Source organism: Pteropus vampyrus, unplaced genomic scaffold, assembly GCF_000151845.1.
Source record: "Pteropus vampyrus isolate Shadow unplaced genomic scaffold, Pvam_2.0 Scaffold114, whole genome shotgun sequence".
NCBI classification, from domain to species: Eukaryota; Metazoa; Chordata; class Mammalia; order Chiroptera; family Pteropodidae; genus Pteropus; species Pteropus vampyrus.
Genome location: NW_011888895.1, coordinates 165,523 through 181,970, shown reverse-complemented (window position 1 = coordinate 181,970; position 16,448 = coordinate 165,523). Strand labels below are relative to the sequence as shown.

The 16,448-nt window shown below is 44.1% G+C and overlaps 1 protein-coding gene across 2 annotated transcripts in view; it reads left to right on the top strand.

Moving 5' to 3' along the window:
• The window catches only part of DYRK1A (dual specificity tyrosine phosphorylation regulated kinase 1A), a 134,250-nt gene extending 124,610 nt beyond the window's left edge, over nt 1–9,640 (top strand). The window contains exons 11-12 of one of the 2 annotated variants that reach the window (XM_011365627.2): nt 396–520; nt 6,387–9,640. In XM_011365627.2, the coding sequence (XP_011363929.1) occupies nt 396–520; nt 6,387–7,007 (746 nt within the window). In that variant the 3' untranslated portion in view covers nt 7,008–9,640. The remainder of the gene's footprint in view (nt 1–395; nt 521–6,386) is intronic. The other variant, XM_011365628.2, reaches the window with a different exon arrangement.
• The last annotated feature ends 6,808 nt before the right edge of the window (nt 9,641–16,448 follow it).

The window sequence follows — 16,448 nt, the reverse complement described above, 5'->3', positions numbered from 1 at the left end:
TTGCAAAGTGGGGGTTATTTTGAAGTGTTTTTAGGAACTTGTTAATGGGGTGAGGAGGGATTATTTGACCTAGTCTATTCTTTGTAGTCAGGAAAAAATTCACCTTCCCCTGAAGCATCAATACTTAATTATGCATGGTAGCTGGAAACAACTCTTCATTAACCAAAAATTTTAATTGTTTTTTAAATGGAAAAACTTTGTCCACATCTTCAGTTTTCCCAAACTTGATTGGATTTTGCCTCAGTGGTCGATGTGAAAGAATTCAGGTGCCTTTCTGTTAATGTAGTTTTTTTTGCACGTGATACACTTTCAGTTTTAATGTTACAGATGTAGAACATAAACTTGGGCAGAATTAACTTTATAGTCACACGTTGTTTTGCGTTGTGGTGCTTAAGGTGGATCGTCAGGGACGAGCAACAGCGGGCGAGCCCGGTCGGATCCCACGCACCAGCATCGGCACAGCGGCGGGCACTTCACGGCCGCCGTCCAGGCCATGGACTGTGAGACGCACAGTCCCCAGGTAAGCCTTCACGCATCCCCTGCCCTGCTCAGGCAGCTGAATCGGGTGCCACATGCCTTTAGTGCGATTAAGTCATTTACTCTAAAGGCTCATTGCTTCCTCATTTATAAGGAATTATAATTTATAACTTAAGAAGCACATACTTGCAGTTTTCACCCTTCTTGTTTAGAGAAAGCTGACATTGATTGGTTGCATACCAGCCATTGCTCCCGTGTTTATCGCATTTACTGCAGCAACATTTCGAGCTTAACACTGTTCAGATTGTCATTTTGCCTTGGGAACCGAGAGGTCATGGGTTAAGTGACTTTCCTTGGGTTACGATCTTAATTACTGTGCTCTCCTGTCACCCATGATCCTTCAGCACTGATAGTCCTAGATTCTGAATCAGTTTGTGGTTTGATTTTAACCTCCACATTGTTTTTACATTGTTGTGGGTGTGTGTTAGTTTTTTAAATCTGTTAAAGACGATGCTCTAATTAAGTAATTTTTAAAAATTGGGTGAAGCAGATAGTGGTGGTAGCATTATACATTACACTCACTTTGTAAAATACTAAATTAATTCATACTGAACATTGCCTTTATGGTACTTTATAATAAGAGGCCACTGTGTTATTTGAGTGAAGAAAAACTGAAGTCGTGGACTGTCACTCCACATTCCTGTGATGGGTGGGGACTCCTGAATGACACTGGGGAAGATCACACACATACTCTGTTCTTGCTGTTAATGAGTCTTCACCGACCTCCACTGGGCGATCGTACATGCTTCTCAAGTCATCTCTCTCCCATTCTCTAATAATTGTTTCAAACTTTTCTTAGACACTTTTGACCTCCTCTTCTCTCTTTCGCTCCTTGTTGTGTGGAGGAGAGTCTTCAGACGTGGCCGCCTCGAGCGCGGTGTGCAGCCTGCGCGCCCGCATGCGTGCTGCTGTCGCTCCCCTTGTTTCTTGGAGGCCTTTCTCTCACCCAACACACTGCCCGGCTGAGCGCATGCGCGTGCTCACCATCCTGCCGCGCACCTTCATTCTGACACACCTGTCCCTCCCGCGCCCCAGGGCCTTTGTTTCCAGTCGGTTCTTCTGAATGTCACTTTGGACGTCTCCACACCATGACGTTGCAGAAGCATCACATAAACCAGTGTCATCATTTTCACCCCCCTCACAGCTTCTACTTTTATTTATTCTTTGTACACATGGCCCTAAATTTACCCATTTGCTCGAGTCACACACCTGGAGGGGAGGGAGTCAGTCCTGACCCCCTCTTCCTCATCTCTCACATTGAATCACATAGTAAATTGTGTGGACCCTGAAGACCCGGAATACATTTGTGCTGTCCGCTGGCCCGTGTCACCACGGAAGACCCGACAGGTCTGCAGTGCCCGCTTTATTCCCGTCAGCATCGTCCTCGTCTCCGTAGCCAAGGCCACTCATCTGAGGCAGCCGGACCGGCTCTTTCCCCTACTCTAAACCAGTCTTCGGCTCCTCTTACACTTTAACACGTTAGACTTGTTGGGAAGGTCGCGCTGGTTTCCATGACCGTCCGCTCCCTGCACAGGCCGTCTTTCCTCCTCTCCGTCTCTCTGGTCTTACGGGATCCGTTTTCATTTTCCGAATGTCCCGTGTCCTCTCTCACATCCCTCACACTTACCTCGCTCAGCCTGGAGCGCTGTCCTCCCTCTTCGCTTTCGTAGCTGCTGTTTATACTTCGTCTCCTAACAGATCCCACTGCCAGGGGCTTTCCCCGCTTCTTAAGGCCAGCCTCCCCCTCCAAGTGCAGTGAATACTGCGAACACTTAAAAACTTTGCGAGAGTAATGGGAGACTGTGTATCGCCCACCAGAAGTTGACGTTTTCTCTTATTTGCCTCAATCCTTTTGTATATAATTTTTGAGTAGTTGATATATTCACATGGTTAAAAAATAAGTACATATAAAAGGGAATTCAGTGAGGTCTTCCCTTTTATGTCCCTTAGACACCTAATTTCTAATGATTAGTTTTTTGTATTTTTGAGATATTTTGTGCGTATGTATGTATGTATGTATGTATGTATGTATGTATGTATTTTCACCTAACCACTGTTTTACATGTTTTGCATATTTATTTAGTATATATTTTGGAAGTATTTTTATATCAGTACATAGATAGCTGTTTTTTCTTTCTTTTCTTTTTTTTTTTAACAGCCACACAGTATTCCATTGTTCAGATATTCAATACGTCATTTCCATAGTCCCCTATTAATGGACATTAGGTTTATTTTCAGTCTCTACTACTACAAATGGTGCTATGATAAACAACATACTCTGTGCATATGTCATCCCATACACGTGCAATTTATGTGTGATAGGAACCCCTGCACATAAAATTGCTGGGTCAGAGGGTAATGTGATTTGTAATTTTGATAGCTTTTGCCAAATTGCCCTCCATATACATTTACCAGATTCATTTCCCCACTAACAGTTTGGCGAAGCAGTCAGTGTGATAGCCTTTGGATGAATCTGAAATGAAAAGTCGTATTGGACAGAGTATAGTTTTATTTTGCTTATTTCTTTTTATGCGTGAATTTGAGTAGCTTCGTAGTTTAAGAACCGTTGGTTATTTTCTGAGAACCTACGGCCTATTTTTCTACTGGATTGTTTTCAATAGTATTTTTTGAATTTTCGTTCTCAGTTCCCCATGGTTGAGTAAATATTTAATGATCTGTGCTAGCCACCGGTGATGTGGCTTTGCTTTTCCTAGAGTTTAAAGTGATATAGTAAATAATTAATCAAATGAATAGAAAATTTACAGGTACCATTAACAGTTACAAAGAAAACAAGATGAGATAATGCAATAGAGAATGGCTATTTGGGATGTATTAATTCAAGTAGGCCAAACTGATAATAGGTAGATCCCCAAAATATGGTAGCTTAAAGAGAATGGTGGTGTTTTTTTGGTTTGTTTTTTAATGTGATAGTCCAGAGTGGGTATTCAAATTAGTGGCATGGCTTCTCTCCCATGTCCAAGCTCCTACTATCTTGTGGCTCCTCCATCCCCTAGGCCTAGTTGTTTGCGGCATCCGGCAGAGGTATTTTGTGGGCAGGTTTGGCCATGACCTAGAAACTTTCATTCATATTTCATTGACTAAAACTGACTCACATGTTCCTACGTAAGTATAGGGAAGTGTGGTGTAGCCGTGCACTCAGGAAGAATAAGTGGTCAGGGATGACTCTGGAGCTGAATCGATGGGAGAGAAGCATCCAAGCAGAAGTTAGAACTCAGAGCATTCTGAGCAGAAGGGGACAGCAAGTACGAGTGCCGTGAGGCGTTTGAAATACCGTGACCAGATAGAGGAATAGAAGAAAGGCCCTGTGGCTGGGAGAGGGAGGAAGGGTGGCTGTTGGGACTGGTTGGAGACGTGAGTGTTGACCGGGTCGTGCAGATCATTGTATGGAGTTTGGATTATTTTGTTGTTGTTTGGTTGTCTTTTTTAAAAAATTCCATATACAAGAAAGATCATACAGTATTTATCTTTCTCTGCCTGACCCATTTCACTTGGCATAATGCCCCTGAGGTCTGTCCATGTTATCACAAATGACAAGACTTCATTTTTTTTATATTCCATTGTGTATACGTGGACCACAATTTCTATATCCATTCGTCCGTTAACGAACACCTAGGTTGTTTACGTATCTTGGTTTTTGTAAATAATGCTGTAGTGAACATGGGAGTACATAGATCTTTTTGAGTTAATGTTTTCATTTTCTTTGGATAAATATTCACAAGTGGAATTGTTGGATCATATAGTAGTTCTCTTTTAATGTTTTGAGGAATCTCTGTTTGGTTTTCATAGTGACTGTACTAATTTACATTCCCACCAACAGTGCATGAAGGTTTCTTATTTCTCCACATCCTTATCAATGCTTGTTTGTTTTTTTTTGTTTGTTTTTTATAATGGACATTCTAACAGGTGTGAGGGGATATCTCATTGTGGTTTTGGTTTGTGTTTCATGATAATTCATGATATTGATCATCTTTTCAGGTTCCTGTTGGTCATCTGTATGTCTTCTTTGAAAAAAATGTCAATTTACAGCCTTTGCCCATTTTTTCATTGGATTGTTGTGTGGAGTTTTTTGTTGTGTTTTGTTTTTCGCTATTGAGTTGTATGAGTTCTTTATATATTTTAGAAATTCACCCCTCACACAGTATATGATGTGTAAATGTTCCCTCCCATTCAGTAGGTTGCCTTTTTCATTTTGTTGATGGTTTCTGGTGTGCAGAACCTTTTTAGTTTGATGTACTCCCACTTGTTTATTTTTGCTTTTGTTGCTTTTACTTTTGGTGTCAGATTAAAAAAATCTCATCACCAAGATGTACCACCTGTGTTTTCTTTTAGGAGTTTTGTGATTTCAGGTCCTTTGTTTAAGTCTTTAATCCATTTTGAATTAATTTTTGTGTATGGTATAAGATAGTGGTAGAAGTTTGTTCTTTTGTTTGTGGCTGTCCAGTTTTCCCAACACCATTTATTGAAGAAATTGTCCTCTCCCCATCCCATATCCTTGGTTCCTTTCTCATAAATTAATTGACCATGTGTGCATGAGTTTATTTCTGGGCTCTCTGTTCTATTCCATTGATCTTTGTGTCTTTTTATGTCAGTACCGTACTCTTTTAATTATTATAGCTTTGTAATGTAGTTTGAAGTCAAGGAGTTTGATGCCTCCAGCTTTGTTGTTCTTATTCAAGATTGCTTTGGCTATTTGGGTTCTTTTGTGGTTCCATAAAAATTTTAGGATTGCTTGTTTCCATTTCTTTGAAAAATGCCATTGAAATTTTGATAGGGATTTCACTGAATCTATAGATTGCTTTGGGTAGTATTGACATTTTAACAGTATTGATTCTTCTGATTCATTTACACAGAGTAACTTTCCATTTGTTTGTGTCTTCTTCGATTTCTTTAATTACTGTTTTATAGTTTTCAATATTTAGGTTTTTCACCTCCTTGGTTAAAATTATTTCTAGATATTTTATTTTTGACGCAGTTGTAAATGGGATTGTTTTCTTTAATTCTCTGATAGTTCATTATTAGTGTATAGAAATGTAACAGGTTTTTGTGTATTGATTTTGTATCTTGCAGCATTATTGAATTTGTTCTGTTTTTGATGAAATTGTTAGGGTTTCCTATGTGTGTCATTTGCAAATAATGACAATTTTACCCTTGCCTTCCAATTTGGATGCCTTTTATTTTTATTTTTTGCCTAATTTAGATTTGTGTTTTTAAGAATATTATTCTTGTGACTTTGGAGAGTAGATTGGAAAAAGGCAAGAATGGAAGCTGGGAGCTGGTTTAGGAGGCTGTTGTATTAATCTAGGCAAGAGATGATGGGGGCCTGGGATAGAGTGTTGGTGGTGGAGATGGAGAAAAAGTCGCTAGGTTTGGGCTCTTATTTGAAGGTAGCTTCAGTGGTACTTGCTGATGATTTGGATGGAGTTGAGCAGCCGGATGGATAATAGTGATTTTATTGAAACAAGAAAGATGGGGAGAGAGGAGGGGCTTTAGGGAGAAAGTGAAGGATTCCTTTTGGACCTGTCAATTACTAGCCGTCCCTTTCCAGAAAGAGCTTGCTGACCTCCCTGGCATAAACTGTGCTTCTGAGGAAAGAAAGTGGCCTGTGACACATCTGAGCCTGGTTATGGGTATAACTTGTTAAAAATTGTAGCTTTCGTAATAAATATTTTTCATTCTTGAACATATTTGGAATTTTGCATTAAAGAACTGTTCAACACATCTTACTTTTCAAACTCTCTGACGTAAATTCTAGTGTCATAGGGTTTGACTGAAGATTACAACTTGGAAACAGCGCTCTGAATAAATCCTTTTAAAATCTGTTCTTACAGGTGCGCCAGCAGTTTCCTGCTCCCCTTGGTTGGTCAGGCACTGAAGCTCCTACACAGGTTACTGTTGAAACTCATCCTGTTCAAGAAACAACCTTTCATGTAGCCCCTCAACAGAACGCATTGCATCATCACCATGGAAACAGTTCCCATCATCACCACCACCATCACCACCACCACCACCACCACGGACAACAAGCCTTGGGTAACCGGACCAGGCCAAGGGTCTACAATTCTCCAACGAATAGCTCCTCTACCCAGGATTCTATGGAGGTTGGCCATAGTCACCACTCCATGACATCCCTGTCTTCCTCTACTACTTCTTCCTCTACATCTTCCTCCTCTACTGGTAATCAAGGCAATCAGGCCTACCAGAATCGCCCAGTGGCTGCTAACACCTTGGACTTTGGACAGAATGGAGCTATGGACGTTAATTTAACCGTCTACTCCAATCCCCGCCAAGAGACTGGCATAGCTGGACATCCAACATACCAATTTTCTGCTAATACAGGTCCTGCACATTACATGACTGAAGGACATCTGACAATGAGGCAAGGGGCTGATAGAGAAGAGTCCCCCATGACAGGAGTTTGTGTGCAACAGAGTCCTGTAGCTAGCTCGTGACTAAATTGAAACTTGAGTTTGTTTCTTGTGTGTTTTTATAGAAGTGGTGTTTTTTTCCAAAAAACAAAGTGCAAAGCTGCTTGAATCAGAAGGAGATTAACACACTGAACCGCTACAAGAGGGCAAAGCTGACTTTTTTTTTTTTTTTTTAACTTGAAAAGATTGCAAAGGGACAATGAAGTTTTTAAAAGAGCCATGTCCAAACCCATCTTCACGGATAGCTCAGAGGTGTCCTCTTATTGCCTCCCCCATTTTAACTTGCCACATCCCGGTCATAGTGGGGTTTTTGTCTTTCTATTCAACAAAAGTTAATGTTCAGATGTTGGTCTTGGTCATTTGCCAACTAATTTTAAAATAAAAAGGCACTGCACATAATTTGCATAAAGGGCCCCATGAGGGTGTTTTTTTCCTTTTTGTTTTTTCCTTTTTTTTCTCTTTTTGTTTTTGTTCTGTTTTGGGTGGGGGGTGGGGAATGTGGGATTTTAAGTCCTCTAAACACACACGGAAATGCAGTACTGTAAGGAAGAGGGACCTCCAGCTTACACAAACATCACCTTCAGCTGTATGGAAGGGACGGTTGTATTGGCGTTTGTAAGGCACAGTAAGCATGCTGAGTGGCGGGGATCAGAACTCTCCTGTCTGAACCTACTGAGGAGCAAAGCAGCAATTACGTGGGACCCTGTGGGTCTCCTGTTGGCGAGGCCACGGGAAGGTAGTAAAGGAACGTGACTGGTCTCCCAACCAAGGTGCACTGAGAAGCAATCAACGGGTCAGTCGTGGCCAGTCCTGGGGAGGTCTGAGTGGTGGTCTTTGGGATAACCTTTGGCCTTATGGATTTGGACTCGAAATTAGAAGAGCCTACCATTTCAGATGCAATCACTTTCGGACATGCTTTTGCAGACAGTCCTTAATGCTGAACACACAGAGAATGGGTAATTCAAGAGGCCTTTCTTTTAAAATAGACTTTTGTGACCCACTAATTGTAAGGTATTGCAAGGTCACTTTGCGTGTGTCATAAAGTTGACTTCCTTATTGGTTGAAGGTCACAGAAGTAGTGGTTTGCTTTGATGGAAATAGCTACAGCTGTGTCCCTTCCTGCTTTTTACCTTTTCTTTTGCTTTTTCTCGGCACGTGGTATCTCCACCATTTCTTCTGCACAAAGATGTCTTCTGTTCATCCTGAACATTTTTAAAAAATGCAGAATTTTATGTGACTGCTTTTTTGCCTCACAATTATGCTGTGAATTTTACAAAAATTTATTTTCTTTTTTGATAATTTATTGTACCAAAGCTGTTTTTATAGCACATAGATGTCTGTAACCAATAATGTAGCAGTTCTGCACTTTGACACAAGGTGTAACTAGACCATTTTTAAATGTCAGTTGAAAATTATGGCTGTACTATTGCTTAAACAAAACTGGAACTGTTGTTGAATCCATAGCCAATACATTTACAGCAATCTCTGTACTGAACATAATAGATTGACATCTAATTCCAGATTACAGCATCTGTCACATTCTAAATGTGTTCAGGCTTCTGAAGGTAAAGGGACACTGGATCCAGAAGCTATGGAACCAGCAGTCGATTCTTGTATTCCTGATTAACCTACTTGTAAACTTGAAAGCAAGACCTTGGTTGCACCAACAGGTCCAAATCTGAGCACGAGTAAAGCAGAACTCTCATGCATGACCCGAAGCGAACAGGCTGGTGTTTAACAGGTGCCTCGTTTTTGAGATTACGCTGCCTTAATGTAACACAGTCTGGCAGTTGCTAAATTTGTGTTCCCATTTTAAATTGACCAATTTTAGGGTGTCATACTTTCGAGCGGTTGAATTGGGAGAGTGAAGATGAGTAATGTACCTGTCCAGGATCAAAAGAAGCCTAGACAAGAAGCAGTGATCTACCTCTGCCGCAGCCCTGTCAGAACAACTCAGCAGACTCCACTTGGCTCCTGATTGGTCGATTCCATGTGGCTGACTAGGTCATTTTTTTTCTGAACAAAAGCAGGTTTTTATATGTAAACAGTGACAAAAGAGAGGCTTACAAGTATGTGAATGTGAATGGAAACTTGGAAATACCCGTTTTTATAAACCACAGACATTTTTTTGTTGTTAATCAGGAAATCCATATTTATTTTGTAATTAAATGTCAAGCCTGTGGATGATTTTGGAACTTGGTAGTTCATAAAGGTTTACAGTGAATAAAAGGATATCATCTTGAGTATAGCAATATCAGAAGGAATTCAGTACTTACTGCTGTTTAGAATATAAGATAACGATATCATATGGGTCAGGTCATTTTTTTCTGTGCTGGTTGCCACATCTTAAAAAGCACCAAAAAACAAAAGCAGTTTTTAAACCGCTATTTACATAAAGGAAATCATAAAATCCAATGCTTCTGCATACTGTGTTATGTTACAGTCCAGTTTTGTGTGCTTTACTACACGGTTTGGTTACAGGACTTCTGTGCATTGTAAACATAAACAGCATGGAAAAGGTTAAATACCTGTGTGCAGATTGTAAGATCTGGTCCGGACTTGCTGTGTATATTGTAACGTTAAATGAAAAGAACCCCCTTTGTATTATAGTCATGCGGTCTTATGTATGATAAACAGTTGAATAATTTGTCCTCAGACTCTTTACTATACTTTTTTAAAATTAATTTAAGAAAAATGTAAACATAGTAAAAATCTTCCTATGCAATCAACCTGGTCCAGGTGATGGTCTGGTAGGTCTGCTGAGTGTAAGATTAGTCAAGTGTGTGAAAAGAGAAATGGTAGTTACTTCGATGTGGGCTTCGAAAATCTTGGGAAGTAGAAATCGGAGGTTTAACGGATCACTTGGATTTTTACAATTGAGCCGTTACACGAGCGGTTACTATATTCAGTTTCTCTGATTCAAACTGCTAATGGTTTGTAATGTTTAAAGCAGACGTGCGAGTTGATTTTCTCTAACAGGCTTCGACCTGCTCGGAGGCAGCAGGGAACGGGAGTGACACGTTCTTCCTTCCCCAGATCCTCGTCTGGGCACCGCGGGGGCTTGTGCAAAGCGGAGCATTCTGCTGCCGTGGGTTAACTGCTGAAGTTGGAAGTTTTCTGACTTTTCTTCTTATACATTAACTTGCATATGTATGTATTAAGGTGGCTTTCAGGAGTCAAAAGACTTAAAAGGAGTTGAGTGGGATTCTGTAAAGTTCAGGTTGGCTCCATAAAGTTAACAGTTCCACATGTGAGAAAGGAAAACTTCCTTTCGTTTTTTTTCTTAGGGTCTGAGCATTTTATGTAGGTGAGTGGCACATTTTGTCTGATACCGGACTCCAAAGCCTGGGCTTACTTTTATTTAATGAATATTAGAGCTACGTGTAAAAAAAAAAAATTCATTAAGGCTGCAGTATTTCTATAAGGTCCACAAAAATGACCGTCGTGTTTGTCACTGTGCCTAAGTCTTATCATAAGGAAATACAATAACGAAATACACAGACGAGATAGCAAAGGCTAAATTTCTTCTAGGCTGGCATTCCAGTTCCCTTTCGGCCTACCTTCGTTAGCTTTCAGAATGCAAGTTCGGTACTTATTTTCATGTCCATTTTTGTACTGGTGACCATATCTAACAGAGCAGATGGTTCATTCCAGATACAGAACTTGGTCTTAGTGCCATAAATGAAAAAAAAAAAAAAATGAAACTTTAAGGTTAAGGTTGGGAGGGAAACTGACTTTGGCACGCTCAGACCGTGTTCAGATTTCCAGCATCCCACTTAGGGTGGCGGGGGACCCACTACTGGAAAGGAAGGAAGCCTTTGGGGTCAGGGAGAGTTGGGCAGAGGTTCTCAGCTTCTTAACCATGGCTCTCTTGCCCTAGACTTGTTTCCTAGGATAAAAATGTACGTCCAGTGATTTTTAGTACAAAGAACAGGGAAAGCCCTGAGCAAATGGCTTTATTCTTTATCTTCCCTGTCAGTGCATCCACTGAGAGTCATCTGTGGATGTCACCGGGGCCTTCACCCTGGCCTGGTACTTTTCACATGTTCCTGTATTTAAAGCACTAGACATTTCGTAAGGTAAGTGGTCCGTTGGCTTATGTGTCTGTCTGTCTCTTTGGCGTTACATACCGCCGAGGTCCCAGGTTTCAGCCGCCCCCAGTGAGAAGTGGTAAAGAGCCCGGATGTTCTCGCATCATGAGTGTGTGGGATGCCGTTCACCTTGACTCGGAGAGCCCAAGGTATTTGTCATTGTTTTCCCCAATTTCTTACCTTAAATCTTCCTCAAAGACAAGACTTCTCCAGTGAAAACCCTACGGTTTAAACACACAGATACCTGAAATCCCACAGGTCCCCACACACAGCTGCTTTCCCTGAAAACAGCTCTTTTCCATCGCGCCCCATCTTGAGGGTGGTTCATTACCAGGCTTGAGGGGTGGGGATGCACGTGTGCACGATTCCGTGTGGGCATGTCGTGAGTTCCCTGCCACGGGCAGTGGGCCATGGGGGTGCCGCTTCAGAGCAGCGAGGGTACACCCAAGCCCTTGACTCACTTCCCGTCTGTCGCCAGGTTCCATGGTCCAGCCTCAGCGGGGTTCTGAGGAAGCAGAGGGTTGGGACAGGAGTTGGTTAATCAAGTGCAGTTCTAAGTGTGCGGCAGGGAAGACGGCCAAGCCTGTGGTGACGGCTGGAGGAAGCGGCAGGTGTCGGTAGGCAGTGGTGTCGTGGGCACAGTTGACTGCGTGTTCTTAGGTCTAGAAAGATCTTAGAGGGCTTTTTCGGTTGCAACGCGTGGAAAGGACCAGGTATTACGTAATTTTTGTCTGTTGGAAAGACCATTTATTTGGTTATCTTTCCAATTAAATTGTGAAAATTGCTACCTTTGGGATTTTTTGGGTTTTTATTGCTGAAATTTTTGCTCCTGATATATTTACTCACTAATCACTGTGATTGCCCCAAGTTCATTAGCTGAAACCGCAGTAAAAGGGGGAGATTCGGAACCAAAGGAAAAATACAGGGGCGCCCTCGGGTGGTGGTAATTCTTCCCCCGGAGGGTCCAGGGGCTGGAATGTTATCACCCACGTGGGAGGTGACTGCGCTGTGCCTGCGGGAGACCTGCCAGAGGGGACAGCTTGTGCCAGTAGGAAGTGCTGAACGGGTTCCCATGGACCCAGGAGGACGAAGTGGCGAATCACTTGACCACTGCCGCGCAGAGATACTGCCCAGAGGTGCACTGGTGGGGCGTTGAGGCCGGGCTCAGCTCCCTTCGAAGCTGAAATTACTTCCAGTGTGTCAGAGCGGTACTGAAGTGTAATACAGTGAGTGACACAGTGACCCCAAACAGAGAACGTCCGTTTTTAGTGTGCGTTTTAGACCAGCCCCGGTCAGTGGAAGGTGACGTGGTGCAGAGTGAGGACGTCCTGAGCGGGGTTAACCTCAGGCAGTTCTCGCCCAGCAAGTCGGTAAGCAAGATCTAGAAAGATGACAGTGGTTTCGGTGAACTCTAGGTGATCTTATCAAACTGTCGAGTCAGTCCTCTTCAGTTAAAGACAGGCGTGTTCAACCCGGCCGTGTGCATCAGACTCGCCCGTAGAGTGTATAATCACAGGTGCAGCACCGATCACACGCCCAGGACTTCAGGTTCAGGGTAGTGAGGGAGGTGTGGGCATCCGTGTTCATAAAGAAGCTTCACAGGCAATTCTGCACCTGGAGCCAGACACGACTCAGAAGGCGGGCGGGATGTGTGTGGCTACTCTGAGAGGAAGCAGTGTGATGAGCATTTTAAAATGCAGTTTTATTAGTGAAGTTGTGTGTGTGTGGTGTGTGTAAATTAAAATTTACAACTCATACTGCATTATGAATTATAAAACAAACCTCCAAGAAAGGCAGAAAGTGCCAGGTGTAAGATGTAAAACAGTTCGTTGGGTCGATGGGACCTCCTGTCATTAGCCCTCAGCTGTCCCGTAAGGACAGAGTGTGTTAAGACGGCTCAGGGTCTCGGTGAGACTAGTGGAGGGGTCCTCGGGGGCCTTGGCCGCCTGGTCCGAGCGCGTGGACGTTGGGGAAGGGCCCGCAGTGCGGTGCCCGCGGTTTCCAGCTGTAGACTTGGGTGCAGATCTCTGCTCCCACCCTGGGCAAGTTGCTGCGTCTCCAAGCTCACTTTCCTTTCCTTGCTGAAGGGGAGTAACCGCAGTGCCCACTCTGGGGTTTTGTGCAGGCTTCGATGTGATCGTGAGGGTCTTAGCACGACATAGGAAGTGCTCCATAAATGGAATTTGTAAATAAATACCTAGCGGGAGTCCACAGCACGAATTAGTCTACCTTTTCCTTTGTGGTATGATAAGCACTGTGGGGAAACTAGGCAAGTGCTCTCTCGTGAACGATTAGACTGGATTATCTCCAGTTCACTTTGACGTCTGGCGTCCGACTGGAAGCTGACATCCCTCTACTCCTTGACTTTGCAGCTGCACGGTACCTTCATCTGTTTTAGAATTTTGAGGTTGTGTGTTTTGTGGTTTACTTCGCTTCAATATAATACATAATTTAAATGTTTTGTAAAGGATGATTTTTCGGTAGAATTTTTCTCCACAACTTCATGGAGGCCATTTGGAGGAATAAGTATGAACAGGGTGTGTTTTCTGACAAGTACCGTCATTAGAGGGGGCCATCTTGTGTCTGATGGTGCCTTTTCCCCCCCGATGTTGACGTTTATTTTACCTTCAGAGATTTGACTTCACATCAAGGAAGAGAGAGGGAAAGTGAAAATCACTTCCCAAGTTCATGAACTTGGGAATATTTGGGAAGCTTTCAGAACTTAATATTTAGACCTCACATTTTCAGAGCAGTTAAGGGGCTATCTGCTGGCTTTTGTTTTTGTTTTTCTTTGTCGATATGTTGATATGATCTGCGCATCCATCAGCCTGAGGTCCCTCAGTGTGATCCCCATTCTCTTCAGTCCTCCCTTACAGCAAATGGAAGGACGGAAATTTCGTAGGACTGAAAACCTGATTGAATATATATGGCTGATGACACCTCGCATTCGTACTGCAGTGGTCTGTGGCTTTGGCTGGATAAAGATGACAACAGTGACTCTAATGGGGGTTAAGTGTTCACCCGAGATAGATAAAATTCTTTGAGGAGGTAGAATTCTCCACGCTCCTAAAATTCAAACGACATAGACAAGCTTCTACTTGTCAGCCACACTGGGCTGCCTTCTGTGCTGTGCCCCATCCCGGCCCCTGGCCTCCCTGCCCTGTTTGCACGCATCAGCTCTGGATGTGCCTTCGGCAGGTCGGCCTGGCCAGTGGGAGCCCCAGCACTGACTGTACACCCCAGGGTCAGAGTGGGGGCTGGTGGAGGCTCCCAGGGTCCTGGCTTACATCTAATAGCACTTGCGGACGTGAGTGATGCTCTGTTGCTTACAGAGTGCTTACACAGCGTTCACTTAATTCCCACCACCCTCTGACTCAGGCACGGCTCACCCTGGCTGGCTCCCCAGACAGGAATGTTGGCGTTGGGGGTGGGGGTGGGGGGTTACCTCCTTCCCGCAGACACTTTCTTGAAGGTGTCCGCCCTTCGAGTGAAGACAGCGAGCTCACATCTGTGGTTTTCTAGAAGAATGCAAGTCAAGGCCTTGTCCCGTGAGGCTTCCCTCGTGGATATTCACCAGTCCTGGTCTCTCCCTGGCCCGGTTTGCTCGGCAGATGAGAGTTCTGCCTCGTGCTCACTAGAAGGGAGGGACCAGGGCCACCAGGTCCGAGAAGCCAGGCAGCAGCTCTGCTTTACTGGTCGGGTTCCAACAGTGAACTTGAACTGTCCATCTCCCCTGCTTCCTGCAGAAGACACTCCAAACCAAAGAAAGCGATCGGTACTAATTCTGAAAGGGAATTTAAAAATGGAAAGACCTACCCTGAAGGAAAATAATGTTTTATTAGTGTTGTGTCTTGGGACAGCTGACATGAGGCTATATGAGAATAACCATGAATGCGTGTCGTGTGCAAGGCACTGAGCTATGTGTTCGGGATGACGCAAGCATGTCTTGGGGGTGGGGCAGACAGATGGCAAGTAACCCCAAGTAAGCATTTGAGAGTCGGGGTGTGAACAGGGACCCTGTTCTGGTCCAGAGCCTGGGAGCTTTTCCCTGAGGAATCGAGGTTTATACTGATATTTGATGGGCAGATGGGAGTTACCCAGGCGATGGTGGGAATGATCTAGAATCTCGGAGAAGGAAACAGGGTGTTCAGATCCTGGTGTAATGAGCAGTGGAGGGACCTTGCCCATGTCTGTGAGTGGATAGAGGCCAGCGCTGCTGAGGCGGGGGAGTTGGCAGGTCCTCGGAGCTGGCTGTGAGCACAGTAGTGAGAGAGACAGGGGTCGGGCTTCCTTCAGCGTTTGGGCTTGAGCATCTTGGGTGGGGGGCAGGGCCGTTAGCCAGGATTTGGAACACTTGAGGGAGAGCAGGTTTGCCAGAGAATTGTGTGTTCAGTGTTAGGACTTGGAGTGTTAAGGGACTGTAAGACACCTAAGCAGAGATGTCGTGTAGGGAATTTGATAAAAACGAATAGATTGATGGTGGGGAAACAGGATGGTAGGTTTTTGGTCCTCATGTAGGCAAACGATGGTGAATAAGATGATGTTTTAGATCTGTCAAGGGGATAGAGGTCATTTTGTCGCTCGTCTGGCACTCACCAGCATCAGCTGGGAGGGAGCCTGTTAGAAATGCAGGATCTCAGGCCCGGCCGGACCTGCTCAGAGTCTGCATTTTAACGGGGCCCTCGGGTAACTCACACGGACAGACGGTTCAGTCCGAGAATCGCTGGCCTACACCTCGCTTTGCATTTGAAGAAACCCGAGTTTAAGCAGCTTGTTCAAGATGACCCAGCTGACCAGTGAGAGTCTCGGTTGCTAGTCCAGACCTCTTTCCAGTTCTCCATGCTGACCGTGACTGTTGAGGTCACCACCGCAATCTACGGCTGGATTTCTCCAGCTGTCGTACCACGAGAAGCAGAGTTGTGGGGAGACTAATTTAATATCCATCCATTGGGACTTCCTGCCTGTGGGCTAGGTGAGCGTTGTCCTAGTGAACCACAGTGGTGCCCAGAGGGTTTTATTTGGCAAACCTTTCATGAATTCTGAAATGATGAATGGTCTTATCTCTGATTTTCTTTTCATTTAAGTAACTAAACAGCTTCCAGGAGGCTCTGAAGAATCAAGACAGAGGTTCTGCCATTTTGTCTTCCTCCTCCTCCTCCTCTGAATCTGGCTCCTTTGCCCCCTTCCCTTCTCCCTGGGTTATTTTTGCCCCTTCTACTTTCCAGGGTCCGACATTCCTGTCCCAGCTTCAGCTTTTCCCCACTGGTGTTCCAGAGGTGCTGTGACCCAGGGTTGGGTAACCAACCCTTCCCAGTGACTGCTGCTCCCCCGTCGTCTCTCTCATGGTCCCCCGACTCCAGCACCAGGTGCAAAC